At 39.3% G+C, this 20,329-nt stretch overlaps 1 protein-coding gene across 18 annotated transcripts in view; it reads left to right on the top strand.

The window, feature by feature from the left end:
* ULK4 (unc-51 like kinase 4) overlaps nucleotides 1-20,329 on the top strand; it is a 735,705-nt gene that overhangs the window by 169,111 nt on the left and 546,265 nt on the right. For all 18 annotated transcript variants that reach the window (XR_012129586.1, XR_012129585.1, XR_012129584.1 and 15 more), the window contains 2 exons: nucleotides 1,306-1,467; nucleotides 9,183-9,365. Coding sequence is in view for 14 of the 18 variants with exons in the window: in XM_073232503.1 (XP_073088604.1) it covers nucleotides 1,306-1,467; nucleotides 9,183-9,365 (345 nt within the window). In the remaining 4 variants the exon portion in view is untranslated. The remainder of the gene's footprint in view (nucleotides 1-1,305; nucleotides 1,468-9,182; nucleotides 9,366-20,329) is intronic.

Below are 20,329 nucleotides of genomic sequence, written 5' to 3' on the forward strand. Positions count from 1 at the left end.
TTTGGTATCGTTAATGTACAATTACTTGAACAACATTATGGTGACTAGACTCCCCCTATTATCAAGTCCCCCACACATACCCCATTACAGTCACTGTCTATCAGTGTAATAAGATGCTATAGAATCTTTGCTTGTCTTCTCTGTGTTACTCTGCCTTTTCCATGTCCCCCCCCCGCTACATTATGTGTGCTAATCATAATATAAAAAATTTTCAGCCAGCATTTCTTCAAAAAAATATTCCTTCCCTCCCCACTGAATTCATTGCACATTCATTGGATTGTTTGAAGGTGTCCCACAGTTCACTGATGCTCTGTGCAATTTTTTTTCAAGCTTATTTCTTTCTGTGTTTATTTTAGATACTTTTTTTTTATTGTGAATTGTTGTGTCTTCAGATTCACTAGTCACTGAGTCTATATAATCTAATCTGTTTATCCAATTCAGTGTATTTTGGGTCATTTTTATATCTTTGGTTTCTCTCCTTATCACACTGATGCTTTCTTCTTCCTTCTTTAGTATATAGACTATATTTGTAATAGCCATTTCAATATATATTTCTTCTAATTTCTGTTGTTTGTGTCTTTTCTACTGATTGTATTTTCCTGTAATGAGTCAGCCTTTCCTGTTTCCTTGCATGTGTGGTAATATTAAATTGGCTCTCAGACATTGTGATTTTTATACAGTTGGATGCTGGAGTATTTTTATTCTTTAAAGTACTTTTGTGCTTTTTCTTGTACTCATTTAAGCTACTTGGAAATAGTTTGATTCTTTTTGAGGCTAGCTTTCAAACATTGCTAAGACAATCCAGAACAGCCTTTAGTCTAGAGTTAATTTGGCCACAACTTAGTCAATACCTTTCTTAAAATTTTGCCTCATATTTAGGTAGTCTTTGGCTGTATTTATTACATAATAATACATACATAAGGCTGGGAATACAGTAATTATTCCCAGCCTTATGTGGCTTAGGAGGATTGTTCTGCTTTCTCCTTATGATTTTAAAATTACCTTCTGATTTTTATATTATTCTTATAATGTGTATTTTGTAGATTATTTCAGCTTTTTTATCTTTATCAAAATATATTAAATCTATGTTATGCTAGGTTTCATGAACAACTAAATGATTATTTTAAATAGTTTCCTAACAGCCTGAAAGAATGATCATACTTGCTAAAATATGTAACACATCCAGGAGCAGGTGATGTATGCCTGGTGTCAGGCCTTTATTTGTAATAGTTATGAAGAAATTACATACATACATATTTCTCATACTAACATCCTTTTACTCTTTTCCCTGTTCTCATTCTCTAGGAAGATCATGTTGTGAATCACATGGCAGCAAAGATTATTGAAAATGTCTGTACTACCTATTCTGCTGAGGCCCAGGGTTTTATCACTGGAGAAATTGGACCTGTGTTATGGTATCTATTCAGACATTCCACTGTTGATTCTCTTAGGATAACAGCAATATCGGTAAGATGGAGCATCTTTTGGGGATTTGTCTGGGTATATTTAAACACCATGTTTGAAGAACTATGTTAGAAATAGAGTACATTTAGTTAGATAGGTAGGAAACAGAAATCTCAGAATAACTGTTGGTGAGAACAGTAACTTGATATTCCCCTAAAGGAGTATTTCAAAACTAAGGCTGGAAAATTTTGGGACTGTCAGAAAATTCCAGCAGAACCTTGTGGGATCATCATGTTATGGTTTCAAGAACTATTGGGAGCCTGTGCTGGTGGGAAACTGGTCGTGGGAAGAGCATAGGACTTGACGTGGTTTACTTTGAGTATTCCTTGGCTTTTCCTATTAGCTTCCTCTTTCAGATTTTATGTTAAATGATTTTTATCATGAGTTAATTATGAAATCATTATATGTTCAGGCACCTGAACATATAAAAACTGTATATGGTTTTTCAGTTTTTGTATTTAGATTTGGCTATATACTATGTTGCTCATCTCATTCTAATTTCTTGGTGTAAAGGCTAATTATATATGAAGATGTGTTCACATAGTTGTATCAGTATAATAGTCTGGTGAACAAATATAACCCTTTCTCATATGACTGACTTCAGTGTGCTTTCTGAGCCCCAGTCTGACGTGGATTCTCAGCGTGTATGGTGCCCTCACTGTGTCTCCCTTCATTCTCATAGTTTTCCCTGTGGCCATCTCATAAGGCTCATCCTCTTCCCTTCAGCCTCCAGCCCCACATTTTCTTCCTGCATCCTCTGTAAATGACTTTCCCCATACTTCCCAGAGAAAAATGAAGACATCCAGTGGGAATTATTTCAGTTTTCATTTGCCATGTTATAGGCCTGGATCGCAGGGATAGCAACACAGCTGCAGAGAGAGGGAAACAGATCTGAGAGATATTTATGAATTAGACTCACAGGCCAGGTAAACTAACTGGGTGTTAACAGTGAAGGGGAAGGAGTTAAGGGAAGGGAAAGTATAAAAATGACACCTAGCCCTTCATTGTCCTTAATCCACCTTCTCTCACCTTCCCCTCCCAGAGCCAGTGTGTCGGAGCCTGAGGACAGGGGCTGCGAGGGGAAAGGGAGCACTGAGCACAGGCGGCCATGGGGCAGAGGCTGGTGGCAAGGGAGCAGAGGATGGCACAGAGGAGGTGACCAGAGTGCATGGACTAAATAAATGAACTGATAGAACAAATCAGTAAATACATTAACAGTAATGAGAATCAGGTTTCTCTGTGAGATGAGGTTTACAAATGTACAATGGAAAGGCTAGAATTTGGCTGATTAAAGTATCAGATTAAAATCGGAAGTATCAGTTTTGTTTCAAATATGTACAATGATATATGTTATATTGCTATACATATGACATGTATGATATAAATGCATGTGTATGTATGGGTACATATATTTTTTCTAGCTTGGAATATATTAAGAAGGCCTAGAAACAATGACACTCCAAGGCAATAAGCACAAAGAGCACCCAGATCTCGGTTTCTAAATCAGTTTCATTGAAGAAATGGCTGATTGCAGTGCTGGTGAAGAGAGGGTACAAAATTAGCCCTGAACACTGCATGGTGTCAGAAAGGAAGGAAGTGCTCAAATAGTAATAGCAATAGATCAACAGAATACAGAAGCAGCTTGAAGGGATTGTATCAGCCAAATCTAAGATGACTTGAGCAGCTAACCAGTAAATGATAGTAGTAGTGGCACGTTGAAACCATTGACTAAGTGGGTATCCAGGACCATAATGATAGGAATACAGACATACGTGTGGGCGATGAGAAGGAGCTTCCACACGAGAGTTCCAACCGATCCCAGATGCCTGTTTCTCTACTGCTCATGAGCTGTACAGCAAGAGTGGTTTTTACACTTTTTAAGGGTTGTAGCAAACAAAACAAAAAGAATACGGAACAGAGATTGTATGCAGCCTGCAAAGCTCAAGATATTTATTATCTGGCCCTTTACAGAAAATGTTTGCCAACCTGTGATATAAAAGGAATGCACAAACAGATGATCAGCATGTGGCAACCATCACTGAGGTGCCTGGTACAGGCAAGAGCCCTCAGTGATGCTAAGGAGGTTTTGTAAGGAAGCACCAGGTAGACCCAGGTTGGGCCTCACCTACAAAATAAAAGCCCTGTATTCTTTTTTTTTTTTAAGCCCTGTATTCTTTAAAATTGTAAATGGCATAAAGTACACAGAAATACTGAGAAACTGTTTCATATTGGAGGAAAATTAAGAGATATGAAAATAATATATAACACATGACACTGAATAGGATCCTGCAGCAGGAAAAAAAAAGACATTTTTGGGACAATTGGTAAAATTTCAGTGAAAATTTTTTTTAGATGAATGCTAAGAACAAAATATAAGAAGCCCAAGATGAAAAAGTAAAGCTTAATGTGACAGATTAAGAAAGGGCCAGAAGATTTGAGACTTTGGTGAGAACAGCTGGGAAAAAATTTTGCCAAAAAATGAAACTATGCTAAGTATAAAAATGAAAATGATAACGTAAATCTAATAAAGCCACATAGATTTTTTTAAAGACCCAGGATTAAAATTAAAATGGATGCCTTAAGATTCCAAGATTCTTTGAGAAGGTTCAGTGGTATAATTTGCAACTTTCTGATGTTTTTTTCATAATTACTGATACTTACTGTATTGAGGGGTATATTTTATAATCTTGAAATCATGTGGCTCCTGAAGCAGGAATGTGTATGTGTGTGTGAGAGGTGTGTGTGTGAGAGGGATACTACATACCCTTTGCTTAACGCTGTTCATTGAGCAGGATTGCTAGCCCTTAATCTTCAAAATAACATAGGTAAATTTAAGATAAGAACTGAAAAACATCCGTAAGTATCCACAAGATTTAAGAACATGCAAGTCATTAGAGTGCTTAGCAAGGTCAGCTTTTTTACTCGGGAAACAAGGAAAAATAGGCCACTGAGTTCCTGCTGATAATAAAAGGAGGACATACAATGTAAGATCATTGTTTGGGTTTCCTAAAACAAAGTCATCTTAACAGCATAATCTTAAGATTGCATCTGCCCTGTAAGCAGATTTATATGAGGGTTTATTAACTGAGGTTACAGAAATGGAAAATATTCATTCTGAAGACACGTCACACACATTCCTAGCAGAGAATGATAGTTGCATCCTCCCTAGTATGCATTATAGAGCTAGACTTCTTCTTCCCTTCTTTTTCCAAGTTGACTTTTCACAAATATGTTCTGGAGGCTAATGTGCCCATTGGGTGCTAAAGGTCAGAATTCTTAACATGACTTTCAAGATTTGGTCCTTGCCTACCCCTTTGTCCCATCTCACAATGCTCATTTCCTCACTCGCTGTGCTTCAACCACACTTATGTTCTGACATTTTCTAGAATTTCCAAGCACTTTCCTGACTTAGGACCTTTCCCCTTTCTGGTCCTGTACCTGGGATGCTTTTCACATGGTTGAGTCCCCATCTTTCAGGTCTCATCTTAAATGTCACCTCCTCTGTTTAAAATGTCCCGGCCCCTTGAATCTCTTTGTATTTTCCCTCCTAGCAGTGAACACAACTGTGTTTGTTTAATTTAGGTATGCACGGTCATCCCCACTGGAGTGTCATTTCTAGGAAGGCAAGAGCCCTGCTCCTCTTAACCCCTCCCAGAGCACACATGGTGGGTACTCACTAGGTATCTGTTGATCAGGTGAATGCATGAGCACTGGCTGGAGGACTCTATTGCTCAGTGCCAACACACCAACCTGCTTCTTGTTCTGCTTGTAACAGGCTGTACCTGCTACCTCTGTCACTGATTTTTCTGTACTGTTTCTCCTAGCCATCTCTTGGCCCCATAGGTTCCCAGATCAGTAGCATCAGCATCATCTGGCAACCTGTTTGAATTATAGGTTTTGGGGCCTTACCCAGACCTGAATACTCAGGGTGGGGAAGGCCTAGTAATCTGTATTTTAACAGGCCTCCATGTGATTCTAATGCCCGCTGAAGTTTGAGAACCACTGCTCTAGATCTTGGAGGTCCTAGAAAACACTCGCATGGCTTGGTGTGAAGGATGACAGACACATCTCTCCTTCCCACTCAGGAGCGGCTGCATTGCTTAGAGGTTGGTGGCTGGGGGAAGTAGACCTGATTGGGAAATGTATTGGATGGATGACAAAGATTATTAGAATTACTAGGATTGCAGGGACTCTCTATATCAACCATGGTGGGAACCAGAGAAACCTGTAGAGTTGGATTGAGTAAAATGGCTCCTATAATGGAAATACTGGGGTAATAATTACCAAAGTGTAAAAAGAGGGGAATTTTCCAGGGTACTGGTTCTCACTGTGGTTGCTGAGGGCTTTTCAAGCAACACTGACCACTTGCTCTCCTCTCTACCTGGCCCTGTTCTGATGTATAAGCTCTGTCAGGGGTCAGATGAGAGTGTGTGTAGTTGAGAAAAGCTCCAAAGGTAATTTTGATATCACAAAATCATTCAAAAGACAGAAAAATGGTTCTTATACTTTTTATTCCATGGTGATTCTGTTCATATTTCTAATACATATGCAGCCTTTACTTTTGATTTTGTATATTTCTTAGAAATTGCTTTGTTAAATAGACTGTCAGAAACTCTGGAGGTAACCCAGTGTCACAGTGCTAACATTTCACTGTTGAAGTCGCTGTTGGGAGAACTCTTTATTTGCTTGAGAAATTCTGATTGGAGCATGATCTTCAGGGACTCTATTTAAAATGCTCTTATTTTTTTTTTATCCTTGGATTAAAAAAATAATTTTGTTTTGATTTTATAGACACCAGTTTTCTTTGGTAGATTATAAATAAGTTCAAAAAACTTTCACAGTTCTTTAACTAGAACCAGCTTTGTTTTTAGTGAATTCATTTTTCACATCCCTATTTTAGATATTGCTACTTTCTACTGAAACTTACACAATTTGGATTTAAGATTGTTTTCTCTAGTTTGGAAACCATGACATCTAATATCCATCTCCCTTGGAAGAAAGAGAGAGTGAAAAATATTTTTTGGGAGGTGTCAGTTTTAGTTATTTCATGGAATTTCATTCTGAAATGACTGTAAATGAATACAAATCTCTGCTGTGTGTTTGAAATAGAGTCAATGATTATTATTTTTTCCAACTTTTTTGAGATATAATTGACATACAACTGTGTAAGTGTAAGGTGCACACATGTTGATTTGACGCACGTATGTATTGCAGGATGATCACCACCATGGTGTTAGCTAACACCTTCAATCACATCACATTGCTTCCATTTCTTTCTTGTGATTAGGCCTTCTAAGATCTATTCTCTAAGCAACTTTCCTGTATATACTACAATACTTTTAACTATAATCACCATGCTGTACATTAGATTCCCAGAACTTACTGATCACAAAACTGGGAGGCTGTACACTTTGATCAACATTTCCCCATTTTCCCCAATGCCTAGCTCCTCTGGTAACCACCATTCTAGTCTCTCTTTCTATGATTCTGGCTTTTTTAGATTCCACATATAAGAGGTACCGTACTGTATTTGTCTTTCTCTTTCTGACTTGCCTCACTGAATTTAATGCCCTTGAAGTCCTTCCATGCCCTTGCAAATGGCAGGATTTCCTTATTTGTTGTGGCTGAGTAATATTCCATTGTATGTATAAACCACACCGTCTTTGTTCATTCATCCATGGATGGACACTTAGGTTGTTTCTGTATCTTGGCTAATGTGAATAGTGCTGCAGTGAGTGTGGAGGTAGAAAATCTCTGAGATCCTAGTTTCATTTGTCAATGATTGTTAAGACTTTTATAAGTCCTCAAAGGTAGTCAGTTCTATGAGGAAAGGGACATCTTTTGTTTTTAGTAAACAGTATATACTCAATAATTTTAGATATGGTAGTAAATATGTATATTATTAACAAAGTGAACTTTCCTGTCAATGCTTATTTCCACATTATTAAAAAATGTCTACCAGAGTCATGGCATTGGAATGTAATCTAAAAATTATCATAAAATAATATGCATTTATTTGAAAAATTTTAACAGTAGATGGTGGAAGACTTTTTTACCTTTTCTCTACCTCCCACTTCTCAGAACCACTCCCAAGAGACAGTGTTTAGAGATGTCCTACATTTTTATTTTTACTAGTTGCATTATCTTTTACTTTCTGGTTATATGGTTACATTAGCCTTTTCATAAAAATTGAAAGTAAAGTTTAGCATAAAGTAAAGACATTTACTTTAAACTTTTAATTTTGGTGGAAGAGATTCAGTTTTATACAATCAATACTCATTTTCTTATTTATAGCAATAACTTTTAAAGGAAGTTCATTCTTAGAGACAGAAAAGCATTTATTTATTTTTCCTGAGACTTGCAAAAAATGTAAATAATTTCTAAGTCTTTAAGCTCCTCCTTCCTTCATTTTGACACTATAATATTTCTGACAATAATCTTATATTTGATCATTTCATTCATTGATCTTTCATTTGATCTTTTCAATATTATATATATAATATATGATATTGTTTAAATCTGTTTAAAATATAAAACTTGGAGAAGCAGGTTATTGGAGATTTATTATAATGAATGTTTTTGTAAAACTATTTCTGGCTTAGGTTTATTTCTCTCTTTGTAATCTCCCATGTACATGCAGAATATAACCATCTCTTTTTTGTTTAAAATCTTTTGATGCCTTCTCATTGTTCATGGCATAAAAAGCCCTAGCCCAGTAGGCTGACTGACTGCAGGCTACTTTTCCAGATGGATCACCATATTTTCCACTCTCTGCCTCTCCTTCTGCACCTAAAGTATGTTCTAATTGCATCAGATATCTTGGCCTTCTTAGAACATGCTCTGCATCTTCATGTCTCCATGTGAATACTTGTTCTCTTCTCTCTGGCTAGAATTTTCTTTACTTTCTTTTCCACCTTATTTCCATTTCCCAATTACCTTTTAAAAACTGGCTCAATGTCATCTTTCTTATGCATGTTTTGTTGACTTTTCCTTCCTTCCAAGCATAAAAATTGAGCCTACTTCTGTTATAATGTTTATTAAAGTCTGTTACTTTATTAACTATAAGTTTCATCTCTAGTAGTCTGTGAGCAGTTTAGGAAAAGCTCAGGAGTCTGATTACCTTTGTTTGAATTTTAGCCTTACTTCTTACTAACTGTATACCTTTGGACAGGTTACTTAAATATTCTATGCTTTAGTGCTATCATCTGTATTATGGGGTTAATAATACCTGCCTTAAATGTTGTTGGGGATTTAAATCAGTCCGTCTTAAGATATTCTCAGATAGTTTAGTTCTCCACATGCTGAACAACATTGTTTTTTAACTGTTTTATCAGCCCTCAGCTTAGTGTCTGCAAAATGTTATTTTTTATTACTTAAAGGGATATTTAACAAAGGACAAATAACATGTTATTTTTTATTACTTAAAGGGACATTTTTCTGCATAAACATGAATTCGTTTGTCATTTTAGTTAACTCATTATAATGTATATGATTATTATAAGAGTCTCTAATGTTTTAAAGCAATTTTAGTTTTTATTGGTAGCTGGATTATTGTTTTATTTTTAAATGTGTTGAAAATTTTGCAACTTTCTTAGGCCAAAATGAATAATGAAGGAACAAGGTTAAGTTCCTTCTCCTTTACCCAGAAGTGTGTGTTATCTTCTGGAGCACCGTGAATGGACTTGGAGTTTGATGGATCTGTTCTCCTGTCTCCTCAGGCCTTGTGTAGAATCACTCGCCATTCTCCTACCGCCTTCCAGAATGTTATCGAGAAGGTGGGACTGAACTGTGTCATCAGCTCTCTGGCCTCTGCCGTCTGTAAAGCTCAGCAGTACATGCTCACCTTATTCACTGCTATGTTGTCTTCTGGGATTCATCTTCAGAGACTAATCCAAGAAAAGGTTTGACTTAGATTTCACCTACTACTCTACTTTAAAATTTGTTGTTGAACTGCTAAGATTGCAGGCGAAACAATATAATCTCTGAAGAGTTTATTTTTCCTCTCAGGGGGCTTTTTTGACCTTTGCCAGACCTCTGTGTCACAGGCCATTCATTTGAAGATGTTCTAAGAATCTTTCAGTGATTAAAATAGAAGTCCAGTAAATGGCTCTGCTAGCTTGTCCCATTTTAGTAATAAAAAGTTAGAAAATATATGAGTCCTTCCTAAATACTAATATTTCTTATGCTTCCCCTTCAGCCCCCATCTCCTTTCCCATATAATTTGCCTTTCTTTGGAAGGGCTTTATTATATTCTCTGCTTACTCTGACTCATTTTTGCTCCTTTCCTTGTCTAATACTCTGCCAACATAAATCACCTTTAGAGCTCACTTTGTCCTGTTTTTAGCTTAGTCTCCTTCCTTCTAATCATTTGAGACTCTTATTTTAGGTACCGTAGAGTTGGAAGGTATTAAGTTCATATCTTAAAACTGCATAGCTGTAAAGAAGACTTTATTGTTGTCCTCAGAGCATCTTCTCCGGCTGCCTGCTTAAGAGTGAGCCCTGGCCGGCAGCATTGGCATTACTGGGATGCATGTCAGAAATGCAAACTCACAGGCCCCATTCTGCTGTTCTAAATCATGGTCTACATTTCAGTGCAATCTCTAGGTGATGTGTTTGAACTTTATGGTTTGAGAAGCCCTGCCCTAGAATATTAGCATTCAGTGAAGTGTTGACAGGCGAAAAAAAGCACACCATGGTCATGTACATGTTCGGAAAGCAGTGAGTCAAAGTTAAAGAAAGATTTTCAGTTGTACAACCTTTCCTAGTGTTCTGTGTGCTCATGCGTATTATGAATCTTCATGAGAGGGAGGTAGTGTGCAGTGTTCTTTCAATTTATTTGACCAATTTCAAATTATTGGCCCAATTACCTCTTTTTAGAGGGGAGGCGTCAGTCCGACTGGAGTGTTGTAGGACATGATGAAGGCAGCGCTGTGGGAAAGTGTAGAGTGCAGCCTGTAGGTGCAGTGTTTGCTGTGGTTCTTCTGTGTTAAATTTTATAATAAAAGTTAAAATTTCAATAATTGTTATGAAGAATTCTCAGGTTTACATAGGTGACTTGATCTGTGAAAGTCAAAAATGAGGAGAAAACCACTTCTTCCCTTTATTCTGATGAGTCTGATTTCGATTCTGCTAAGTTTGAGCCTCAGAGAAAGTATTTTTTATGACACTCTGTGTACCTAATTTTTGGTATCAAATTTTCCAGGTCATTAAATGTTGTTACATTGTTTTAGAAACAATACGACAGGAATAGTTTTACTGTGAAATTGTGATCATAGAGGCTGGGTGTTTTGGCTATTCAGTTATTTTTAACTCTCAGCACAGGCACAGATTGCTTTAGTTTCAAATATGGGATTTCATAAAGGTAATAAAATAGATACATTAACTAGTATGATTTTATAATTGTTTTATAATATATAACAAATTCCCATGTATCTTAACAAAATGAATAATTGATTAAATGCATTGAATGATAGGTTAATATCATTGATTTGGTTAATATCGGAACTTAAATTTTTTTTACAATTAATATAAAATTTCTATTTTAGCTATTTTTTTTTTTTGAGAGGGCATCTCTCATATTTATTGATCAAATGGTTGTTAACAACAATAAAATTCAGTATAGGGGGGTCAACGCTCAATGCACAATCATTAATCCATCTCAAGCCTAATTCTCGTCAGTCTACAATCTTCTGAAGCATAACAAACAAGTTCTTACATGGTGAACGAATTCTTACATAGTGAATAAATTCTTACACGGTGAACAGAACAAGGGCATTCATCACAGAAACTTTCGGTTTTGATCATGCATTATGACCTATAAACAATCAGGTCAAATATGAATATTCATTTGATTTTTGTACTTGATTTATATGTTGATCCCACATTTCTCCTATTATTATTTTTATTTTTATTTTTAATAAAATGCTGAAGTGGTAGGTAGATGCAAGATAAAGGTAGAAAACATAGTTTAGTGCTGTAAGAGGGCAAATGTAGATGATCAGATGATCAGGTGTGTGCCTATGGACCAAGTATTAATCCATGCTAGCAAGGGCAGCAAGACATCCACGGATGCAGAAGATTTCTCTCAAAGCAGGGGGAGTGAGGTTCTGAGCCTAACCTCTGTTGATCCCCAAATTCTCACCTGATGGCCCCCCTGCGACTGTGCCTGTCTTAGGTTGTTCCTCCCTTGAGGAATCTTACCCGTCTCTGGCTAACCAGTCATCTTCCGGGGCCATACAGAGAAATGTAAAGTTGGTAAGTGAGAGAGAAGCCATATTGTTTGCAAAGGTTAGCTTTTTACTTCTTTGCAGATTTATGCCCTGTGGCTTCTATGCCCAGCACTTGTCTCGAGGTATCTTTACCACCTGGAGGAATTATGATACTCGTAAATTCGATCTGAGGCACGAATTCTATTTAAGGGTTGTAATTAGGAAGGAAGAAGAAAAGCTATAGATGTAGCATATGAAGGAAACATGGGAGGATTGATTATTTCTTTGACATATCTTCTTGTATAGTACCTTAAGTATGTATAGGTTTTAAACCACTAACTAATTTGCACACACATATTAACATAATAGGAATACGGTGACCTAAACAAAGCAAATCTATAATTACCATCCATCTCCAGTGAAGCCAAGAAAACCATTTAGGCACCCTAGGCATTTGTGAAAATTTATCTATGATATGATGGATATTGTCCAACTGTACTTGAACCATCAGACAAATTAAAGCAGCCCATTTCTGGGATCTGTTCACATCCCATATGTTCTTTTAACCATAGATAGTCTATAGTCATGAGATTTTGGAGTGCTACAACTTACACCCCTCCCAACTCCTGGTTGAGTTCCAACAGTACAGATCCAGTCAAATTCGTTGGCTCGCTGTATGCACATGCCAGCCTAGACATCTCCCTCCTCATTCCTATGGCAAGTCCAGGAGACAGTGGGGTGGACGCAGCCACAACCGCAGCATCGTCCTGATCCCTGTGGAGGCTTTTTGATGATCGTCCCCCGGCACAAGTCCTCCAGAGAGTGCTGATGCCGGAAGCTCCTCCTCATATCGTATCTTAGTTCATTTTCTGGGTATCCAAGCTAGGCCTTGATCTTCTGCATAGAAACAAACAGACCCTTTGCCCACACTTTGACATGCCCTCTATACCACTGTGCAGAACTCATTGGAGGTCAGCACACAGGAACTGCTTTTTTTTTTTTTTTAAACTAAGAGAAAGGAATATTATCAGAAAAGAGTACCTCCAATAGCTGATCATCTGACACCCTTTAAGTGATCAACATTAAGGATATTTAAAGCATGCGTTGATCTTTGATTTACCAATAGTTTTATCCTGTTAAGGAGTAATCCCCCTTTTCTTTCTTTCTTTCTTTTTTTTTTTTTTAAATTTTTAATCTACACTTACATGAAGAATACTATGTTTACTATGCTCTCCCCTATATCAGGTCCCCCCTAACAACCACATTACTGTCCATCAGCTTAGCAAAATGTTGTAGAGTCACTACTTGTCCTCTCTGTGTTGTGCAGCCCACCCTCCCCTTTCTCCCTCCCCCCCATGCATGCTAATCTTAATACCCCCCTTCTTCTTCCCCCCACTTATCCCTCCCTGCCCACCCATCCTCCCCAGTTCCTTTCCCTTTGGTACCTGTTAGTCCATTTTTGGGTTCTGTAATTCCACTGCTGTTTTGTTCCTTCAGTTTTTCCTTTGTTCCTATACTCCTCAGATGAGTGAAATCATTTGGTATTTCTCTTTCTCCGCTTGGCTTATTTCACTGAGCATAATACTCTCCAGCTCCATCCATGTTGCTGCAAATGGTTGGATTTTTCCACTTCTTATGGCTGAGTAGTATTCCATTGTGTATATGTACCACATCTTCTTTATCCATTCATCTACCGATGGACATTTAGGTTACTTCCAATTCTTGACTATTGTAAATAGTGCTGCGATAAACATAGGAGTGCATCTGTCTTTCTCAAACTTGATTGCTGCGTTCTTAGGGTAAATTCCTAGGAGTGGAATTCCTGGGTCAAATGGTAGGTCTGTTTTGAGCATTTTGATGCACGTCCATACTGCTTTCCACAATGGTTGAACTAATTTACATTCCCACCAGCAGTGTAGGAGGGTTCCCCTTTCTCCACAGCCTGGCCAGCATTTGTTGTTGTTTGTCTTTTGGATGGCAGCTATCCTTACTGGTGTGAGGTGATACCTCATTGTAGTTTTAATTTGCATTTCTCTGATAATTAGCGATGTGGAGCATCTTTTCATGTGCCTGTTGGCCATCTGTATTTCTTTTTTAGAGAACTGTCTGTTCAGTTCCTCTGCCCATTTTTTAATTGGGTTATTTGTTTTTTGTTTGTTGAGGCGTGTGAGCTCTTTATATATTCTGGACATCAAGCCTTTATTGGATCTGTCATTTTCAAATATATTCTCCCATACTGTAGGGTTCCTTTTTGTTCTATTGATGGTGTCTTTCGCTGTACAGAAACTTTTCAGCTTAATGTAGTCCCACTTGCTCATTTTTGCTGTTGTTTTCCTTTCCCGGGGAGATATGTTCAAGAAGAGGTCATTCATGTTTATGTCTAAGAGGTTTTTGCCTATGTTTTTTTCCAAGAGTTTAATGGTTTCATGACTTACATTCAGGTCTTTGATCCATTTTGAGTTTACCTTTGTATATGGGGTTAGACAATGGTCCAGTTTCATTCTCCTACATGTAGCTGTCCAGTTTTGCCAGCACCATCTGTTGAAGAGACTGTCATTTTGCCATTGTATGTCCATGGCTCCTTTATCAAATATTAATTGACCATATATGTTTGGGTTAATTTCTGGGGTCTCTAATCTGTTCCACTGGTCTGTGGCTCTGTTCTTGTGCCAGTACCAAATTGTCTTGATTACTATGGCTTTGTAGTAGAGCTTGAAGTTGGGTAGTGAGATCCCCCCTACTTTATTCTTCTTTTTCAGGATTGCTTTGGGTATTCGGAGTCTTTGGTGTTTCCATATAAAGTTTTGAATTATTTGTTCCAATTCATTGAAGAATGTTGCTGGTAATTTGAGAGGGATTGCATCAAATCTGTATATTGCTTTGGGCAGGATGGCCATTTTGACGATATTAATTCTTCCTAGCCATGAGCATGGGATGAGTTTCCATTTATTAGTGTCCCCTTTAATTTCTCTTAAGAGTGACTTGTAGTTTTCAGAGTATAAGTCTTTCACTTCTTTAGTTAGGTTTATTCCTAGGTATTTTATTCTTTTTGATGCAATAGTGAATGGAATTGTTTTCCTGATTTCTCTTTCTATTGATTCGTTGTTAGTGTATAGGAAAGCTACAGATTTCTGTGTGTTAATTTTGTATCCTGCAACTTTGCTGTATTCCGATATCAGTTCTAGTAGTTTTGGAGTGGAGTCTTTAGATTTTTTTATGTACATTATCATATCATCTGCAAATAGTGACAGTTTAACTTCTTCTTTACCAATCTGGATTCCTTGTATTTCTTTGTTTTGTCTGATTGCCGTGGCTAGGACCTCCAGTACTATGTTAAATAACAGTGGGGAGAGTGGGCATCCCTGTCTGGTTCCCGATCTCAGAGGAAATGCTTTCAGCTTCTCGCTGTTCAGTATAATGCTGGCTGTGGGTTTATCATATATGGCCTTTATTATGTTGAGGTACTTGCCCTCTATTCCCGTTTTGCTGAGAGTTTTTATCATGAATGGATGTTGAATTTTGTCAAATGCTTTTTCAGCATCTATGGAGATGATCATGTGGTTTTTGTCTTTCTTTTTGTTGATGTGGTGGATGATGTTGATGGATTTTCGAATGTTGTACCATCCTTGCATCCCTGGGATGAACCCCACTTGGTCATGGTGTATGATCCTTTTGATATACTGTTGAATTCTATTTGCTAATATTTTATTGAGTATTTTTGCATCTACATTCATCAGGGATATTGGTCTGTAATTTTCTTTTTTGGTGGGGTCTTTGCCTGGTTTTGGTATTAGGGTGATGTTGGCCTCATAGAATGAGTTTGGGAGTATTCCCTCTTCTTCTATTTTTTGGAAAACTTTAAGGAGAATGGGTATTATGTCTTCTCTGTGTGTCTGATAAAATTCCGAGGTAAATCCGTCCGGCTCCGGGGTTTTGTTCTTGGGTAGTTTTTTGATTACTGTTTCAATTTCTTTGCTTGTAATTGGTTTGTTTAACTTTTGTGTTTCTTCCTTGGTCAGTCTTGGGAGGTTGTATTTTTCTAGGAAGTTGTCCATTTCTTCTAGGTTTTCCATCTTGTTGGCATATAGGTTTTCATAGTAGTCTTTAATAATTCTTTGTATTTCTGTGGAGTCTGTCGTGATTTTTCCATTCTCATTTCTGATTATGTTGATTTGTGTTAACTCTCTTTTTTCTTAATAAGTTTGGCTAGAGGCTTATCTATTTTGTTTATTTTCTCAAAGAACCAGCTCTTGGTTTCGTTGATTTCTGCTATTGTTTTATTCTTCTCAATTTTGTTTATTTCTTCTCTAATCTTTATTATGTCCCTCCTTCTGCTGACTTTGGGCCTCATTTGTTCTTCTTTTTCCAGTTTTAATAATTGTGATGTTAGACTATTCATTTGGAATTGTTCTTCCTTCTTCAAGTGTGCCTGGATTGCTATATACTTTCCTCTTAAGACTGCTTTCGCTGCATCCCACAGAAGTTGGGGCTTAGTGCTGTTGTTGTCATTTGTTTCTATGTATTCCTTGATCTCTATTTTGTTTTGTTCATTGATCCATTGATTATTTCGTAGCATGTTGTTAAGCCTCCATGTGTTTGTGAGCCTTTTTGTTTTCTTTGTAGAATTTATTTCTACTTTCATACCTTTGTGGTCTGAAAAATTGGTTGGTAGAGTTTCAATATTTTGGAATTTACTGAGGCTCTTTTTGTGAGCTAGTATGTGGTTTATTCTGGAGAATGTTCCATGTGCACTTGAGAAGAATGTATATCGTGTTGCTTTTGGATGTAGAGTTCTATAGATGTCTATTAGGTCCATCTGTTGTAGTGTGTTGTTCAGTGCCTGTGTGTCTTTACTTATTTTCTGCCCGGTGGATCTATCCTTTGGGGTGAGTGGTGTGTTGAAGTCTCCTACAATGAATGCATTGCAGTCTATTTCCCTCTTTAGTACTGTTAGTATTTGCTTCACATATGCTGGTGCTCCTGTATTGGGTGCATATATATTTAGAATGGTTATATCCTCTTGTTGGACTGAGCCCTTTATCATTATGTAGTATCCTTCTTTATCTCTTGTTACTTTCTTTGTTTTGAAGTCTATTTTGTCTGATATTAGTACTGCAACCCCTGCTTTCTTCTCACTGTTGTTTGCCTGAAATATGTTTTTCCATCCCTTGACTTTTAGTCTATGTTTATCTTTGGGTTTAAGGTGAGTTTCTTGTAAGCAGCATATAGATGGGTCTTGCTTTTTTATCCATTCTATTACTCTATGTCTTCTGATTGGTGCATTAAGTCCATTTACATTTAGGGTGACTATTGAGAGATATGTACTTATTGCCATTGCAGGCTTTAGATTCGTGGTTACCAAAGGTTCAAGGTTAGCTTCTTTAGTATTTTACTGCCTAACTTAGCTCGCTTATTGAGCTGTTATATACACTGTCTGGAGATTCTTTTCTTCTCTCCCTTCTTATTCCTCCTCCTCCATTCTTCATATGTTGTGTGTTTTGTTCTGTGCTCTTTTTAGGGGTGCTGCCATCTAGAGCAGTCCCTGTAGGATGCCCTGTAGAGGTAGTTTGTGGGAAGCAAATTCCCTCAGCTTTTGCTTGTCTGGGAATTGTTTAATCCCGCCATCATATTTAAATGATAGTCGTGCTGGATACAGTATCCTTGGTTCAAGGCCCTTCTGTTTCATTGCATTAAGTATATCATGCCATTCTCTTCTGGCCTGTAGGGTTTCTGTCGAGAAGTCTGATGGTAGCCTGATGGGTTTTCCTTTATAGGTGACCTTTTTCTCTCTAACTGCCTTTAAAACTCTTTCCTTGTCCTTGATCCTTGCCATTTTAATTACTATGTGTCTTGGTGTTGTCCTCCTTGGATTCTTTTTGTTGGGGGTTTTGTGTAATTCCATGGTCTGTTCGATTATTTCCTCCCCCAGTTTGGGGAAGTTTTCAGCAATTATTTCTTCAAAGAGACTTTCTATCCCTTTTCCTCTTTCTTCCTCTTCTGGTATCACTATAATACGAATATTATTCCTTTTGTATTGGTCACATATTTCTCTTAGTGTTGTTTCATTCCTGGAGATCCTTTTATCTCTCTCTATGTCAGCTTCTATACGTTCCTGTTCTCTGGCTTCTATTCCTTCAATGGCCTCTTGCATCTTATCCATTCTGCTTATAAATCCTTCCAGGCATTGTTTCACTTCTGTGATCTCCTTCCTGACATCTGTGATCTCCTTCCGTACTTCATCCCACTGCTCTTGCATTTTTCTCTGCATCTCATCCCACTGCTCTTGCATTTTTCTCTGCATCTCATCCCATTGCTCTTGCATTTTTCTCTGCATCTCTGTCAGCATGTTCATGATATTTATTTTGAATTCTTTTTCAGGAGGACTAGTTAGGTCTGTCTCCCTCTCAGGTGTTGTCTCTGTGATCTTTGTCTGCCTGTAGTTTTGCCTTTTCATGGTGATAAAGATAGTTTGCAGAGCTGGTACAAGTGATCGCTGGAAGAGCTTCCCTCCTTGTTGGTTTGTGGCCTTTTCCTGGGAGAATAGCGACCTCTGGTGGCTTGTGCTGGGAAGCTGTGCACAGACAGGGCTTCTGCTTCCTGCCCAGTTGCTTTGGGGTTTATCTCCGCTGTTGCTGTGGGCTTGCCTTGGCTGGGGCTGTTCCTCCAAAATGGTGGAGCCCCGTTGGAGGGGGAGCGGCTGGGGGGCTATTTATCTCCGTAAGGGGCCTCTGTGCTCCCTGCTGCCCAGGGAGTTAGAGTGCCCAGAGATCCCCAGATTCCCTGCCTCTGGTCTAAGTGACCTGTCCTGCCCCTTTAAGAGTTCCAAAAAGCACTCTCCAAAGCAAAACAAGAACAGCAACAATGAGAGAGGGAACAGAAAGAAAAAAAAAGGAAAAAACACGCTATTTTTTTTTTTTTTTTTTTGTCCTCATGTGCCGTTCCCAGGCACCCGCTCACTGGTCCTGCTGCCCTGTCTCCCTAGCACCAGGGTCCCTGTCCTTTCAAGGCTTCCAAAAAGCACCCACCCACCAGTCCCGCAGGGAAGGAACGCTCGATATTCTTTGTCCTCAGGCGCTCGTCCCAGGCACCCGCTCCCCAGTCCCGCCACCCTGCCTCCCTAGCACTGGGGTCCCTGTCCCTTTAAGGCTTCCAAAAAGCACTCACCAAAAAGAGAGAAGAAAAAGGGGGAAAAAGCGCGATTTCCTCCGTCCTCAGATGCCTGTCTCAGGCACCCGCCCACCGGTCCCACAGGGAAAAACGCTCGATATTCTTTGTCCTCAGGCGCTGGTCCCAGGCACCCGCTCCCCAGTCCCGCCACCCTGCCTCCCTAGCACCAGGGTCCCTGTCCCTTTTAGGCTTCCAAAAAGCACTCGCAAAAAAGAGAAAAAAAAAGGGGAAAAACGCGCGATTTCCTCTGTCCTCAAGTGCCGGTCTCAGGCACCCTCCTCCCGGTCCCGCAGGGAAAAACGTGGGATATTCTTTGTCCTCAGGCGCCGGTCCCAGGCACCCGCTTACCAGTCCCGCCACCCTGCCTCCGTAGCACCGGGGTCCCTGTCCATTTTAGGCTTCCAAAAAGCACTCGCAAAAAAGAGAAAAAAAAAGGGGAAAAACGCGCGATTTCCTCTGTCCTCAGGCGCCGGTCTGATGTACCCGCCCGCCGGTCCCGCAGGGAGAAACGCGGGATATTCTTTGTCCTCAGTCGCCGGTCCCAGGCACCTGCTCACCGGTCCCGCCACCCTGCCTCCCTATCAACGGGGGCCCGTCCCTTTAAGGCTTGCAAAAAGCACTCGCAAAAAAAAAACCGCACCGGTTTCTTTCCACCCGCCAGGAGCCGGGGGGCGGGGCGCTCGGGTCCCGCCGGGCTGGGGCTTGTATCTTACCCCCTTTGCAAGGCGCTGGGTTCTTGCAGGTGTGGATGTGGTCTGGATGTTGTCCTGTGTCCTGTGGTCTCTATTTTAGGAAGATTTTTCTTTGGTATATTTTCATAGCTCTATGTGTTTTTGGGAGGAGATTTCCACTGCTCTACTCAGGCCGCCATCCTGGCTCCGCCCCCATTTTAGCTATTTTTAAGTATATAGTTAGTAGTGTTAAGTGTATTCACAGTGTGGTGAAACAGATTTCCAGAATGTTTGTATGTAGCCAAACTGAAACTCTGTACACATTAAATATTTTGGGTGTTCTGTTTCCAGACTCCAGGTTTTATTTACATTTGTTTTAGCAGGCCTCCTCTGACACCGAACGGCAGAGGAAGGAGGGCACTGCCTTGTTCCTACCAGGTTGGCCTGCAAGTCCAGGGTCCCCAGCGGGTTTCTGTTGACACTCCTGGGGTGTGGAGAGCCCCACCTTGTTGCTGGGTCAGGATGGGAGCCCAGGTTTGCCAAAAGGCCTTTTGTCATGCCCCTTGGCTAGTGGGGAAGGGCTCCTCATTGCTGCCCCCACTGACACTGGTGGGGTGGGCTGGGGGCTGCATACCTGGTAGAAGGTCAGAAGGGTGCAGGCTTCCCACTCACCTTTCTGATGTGTCTGGGCAGAGAGTGAGGGGAGCCTGTTACTGCTGTATATATATATATATATATATGCTGGAGGTTCAGGTTCCCCATGGGTTCTCTACTGACACCATGGTTGGGGCAGTTTGGGCTGAAAGTCTCAGCTCTGGT

This window comes from Manis javanica, chromosome 3 (assembly GCF_040802235.1).
Source record: "Manis javanica isolate MJ-LG chromosome 3, MJ_LKY, whole genome shotgun sequence".
Taxonomy (NCBI): domain Eukaryota; kingdom Metazoa; phylum Chordata; class Mammalia; order Pholidota; family Manidae; genus Manis; species Manis javanica.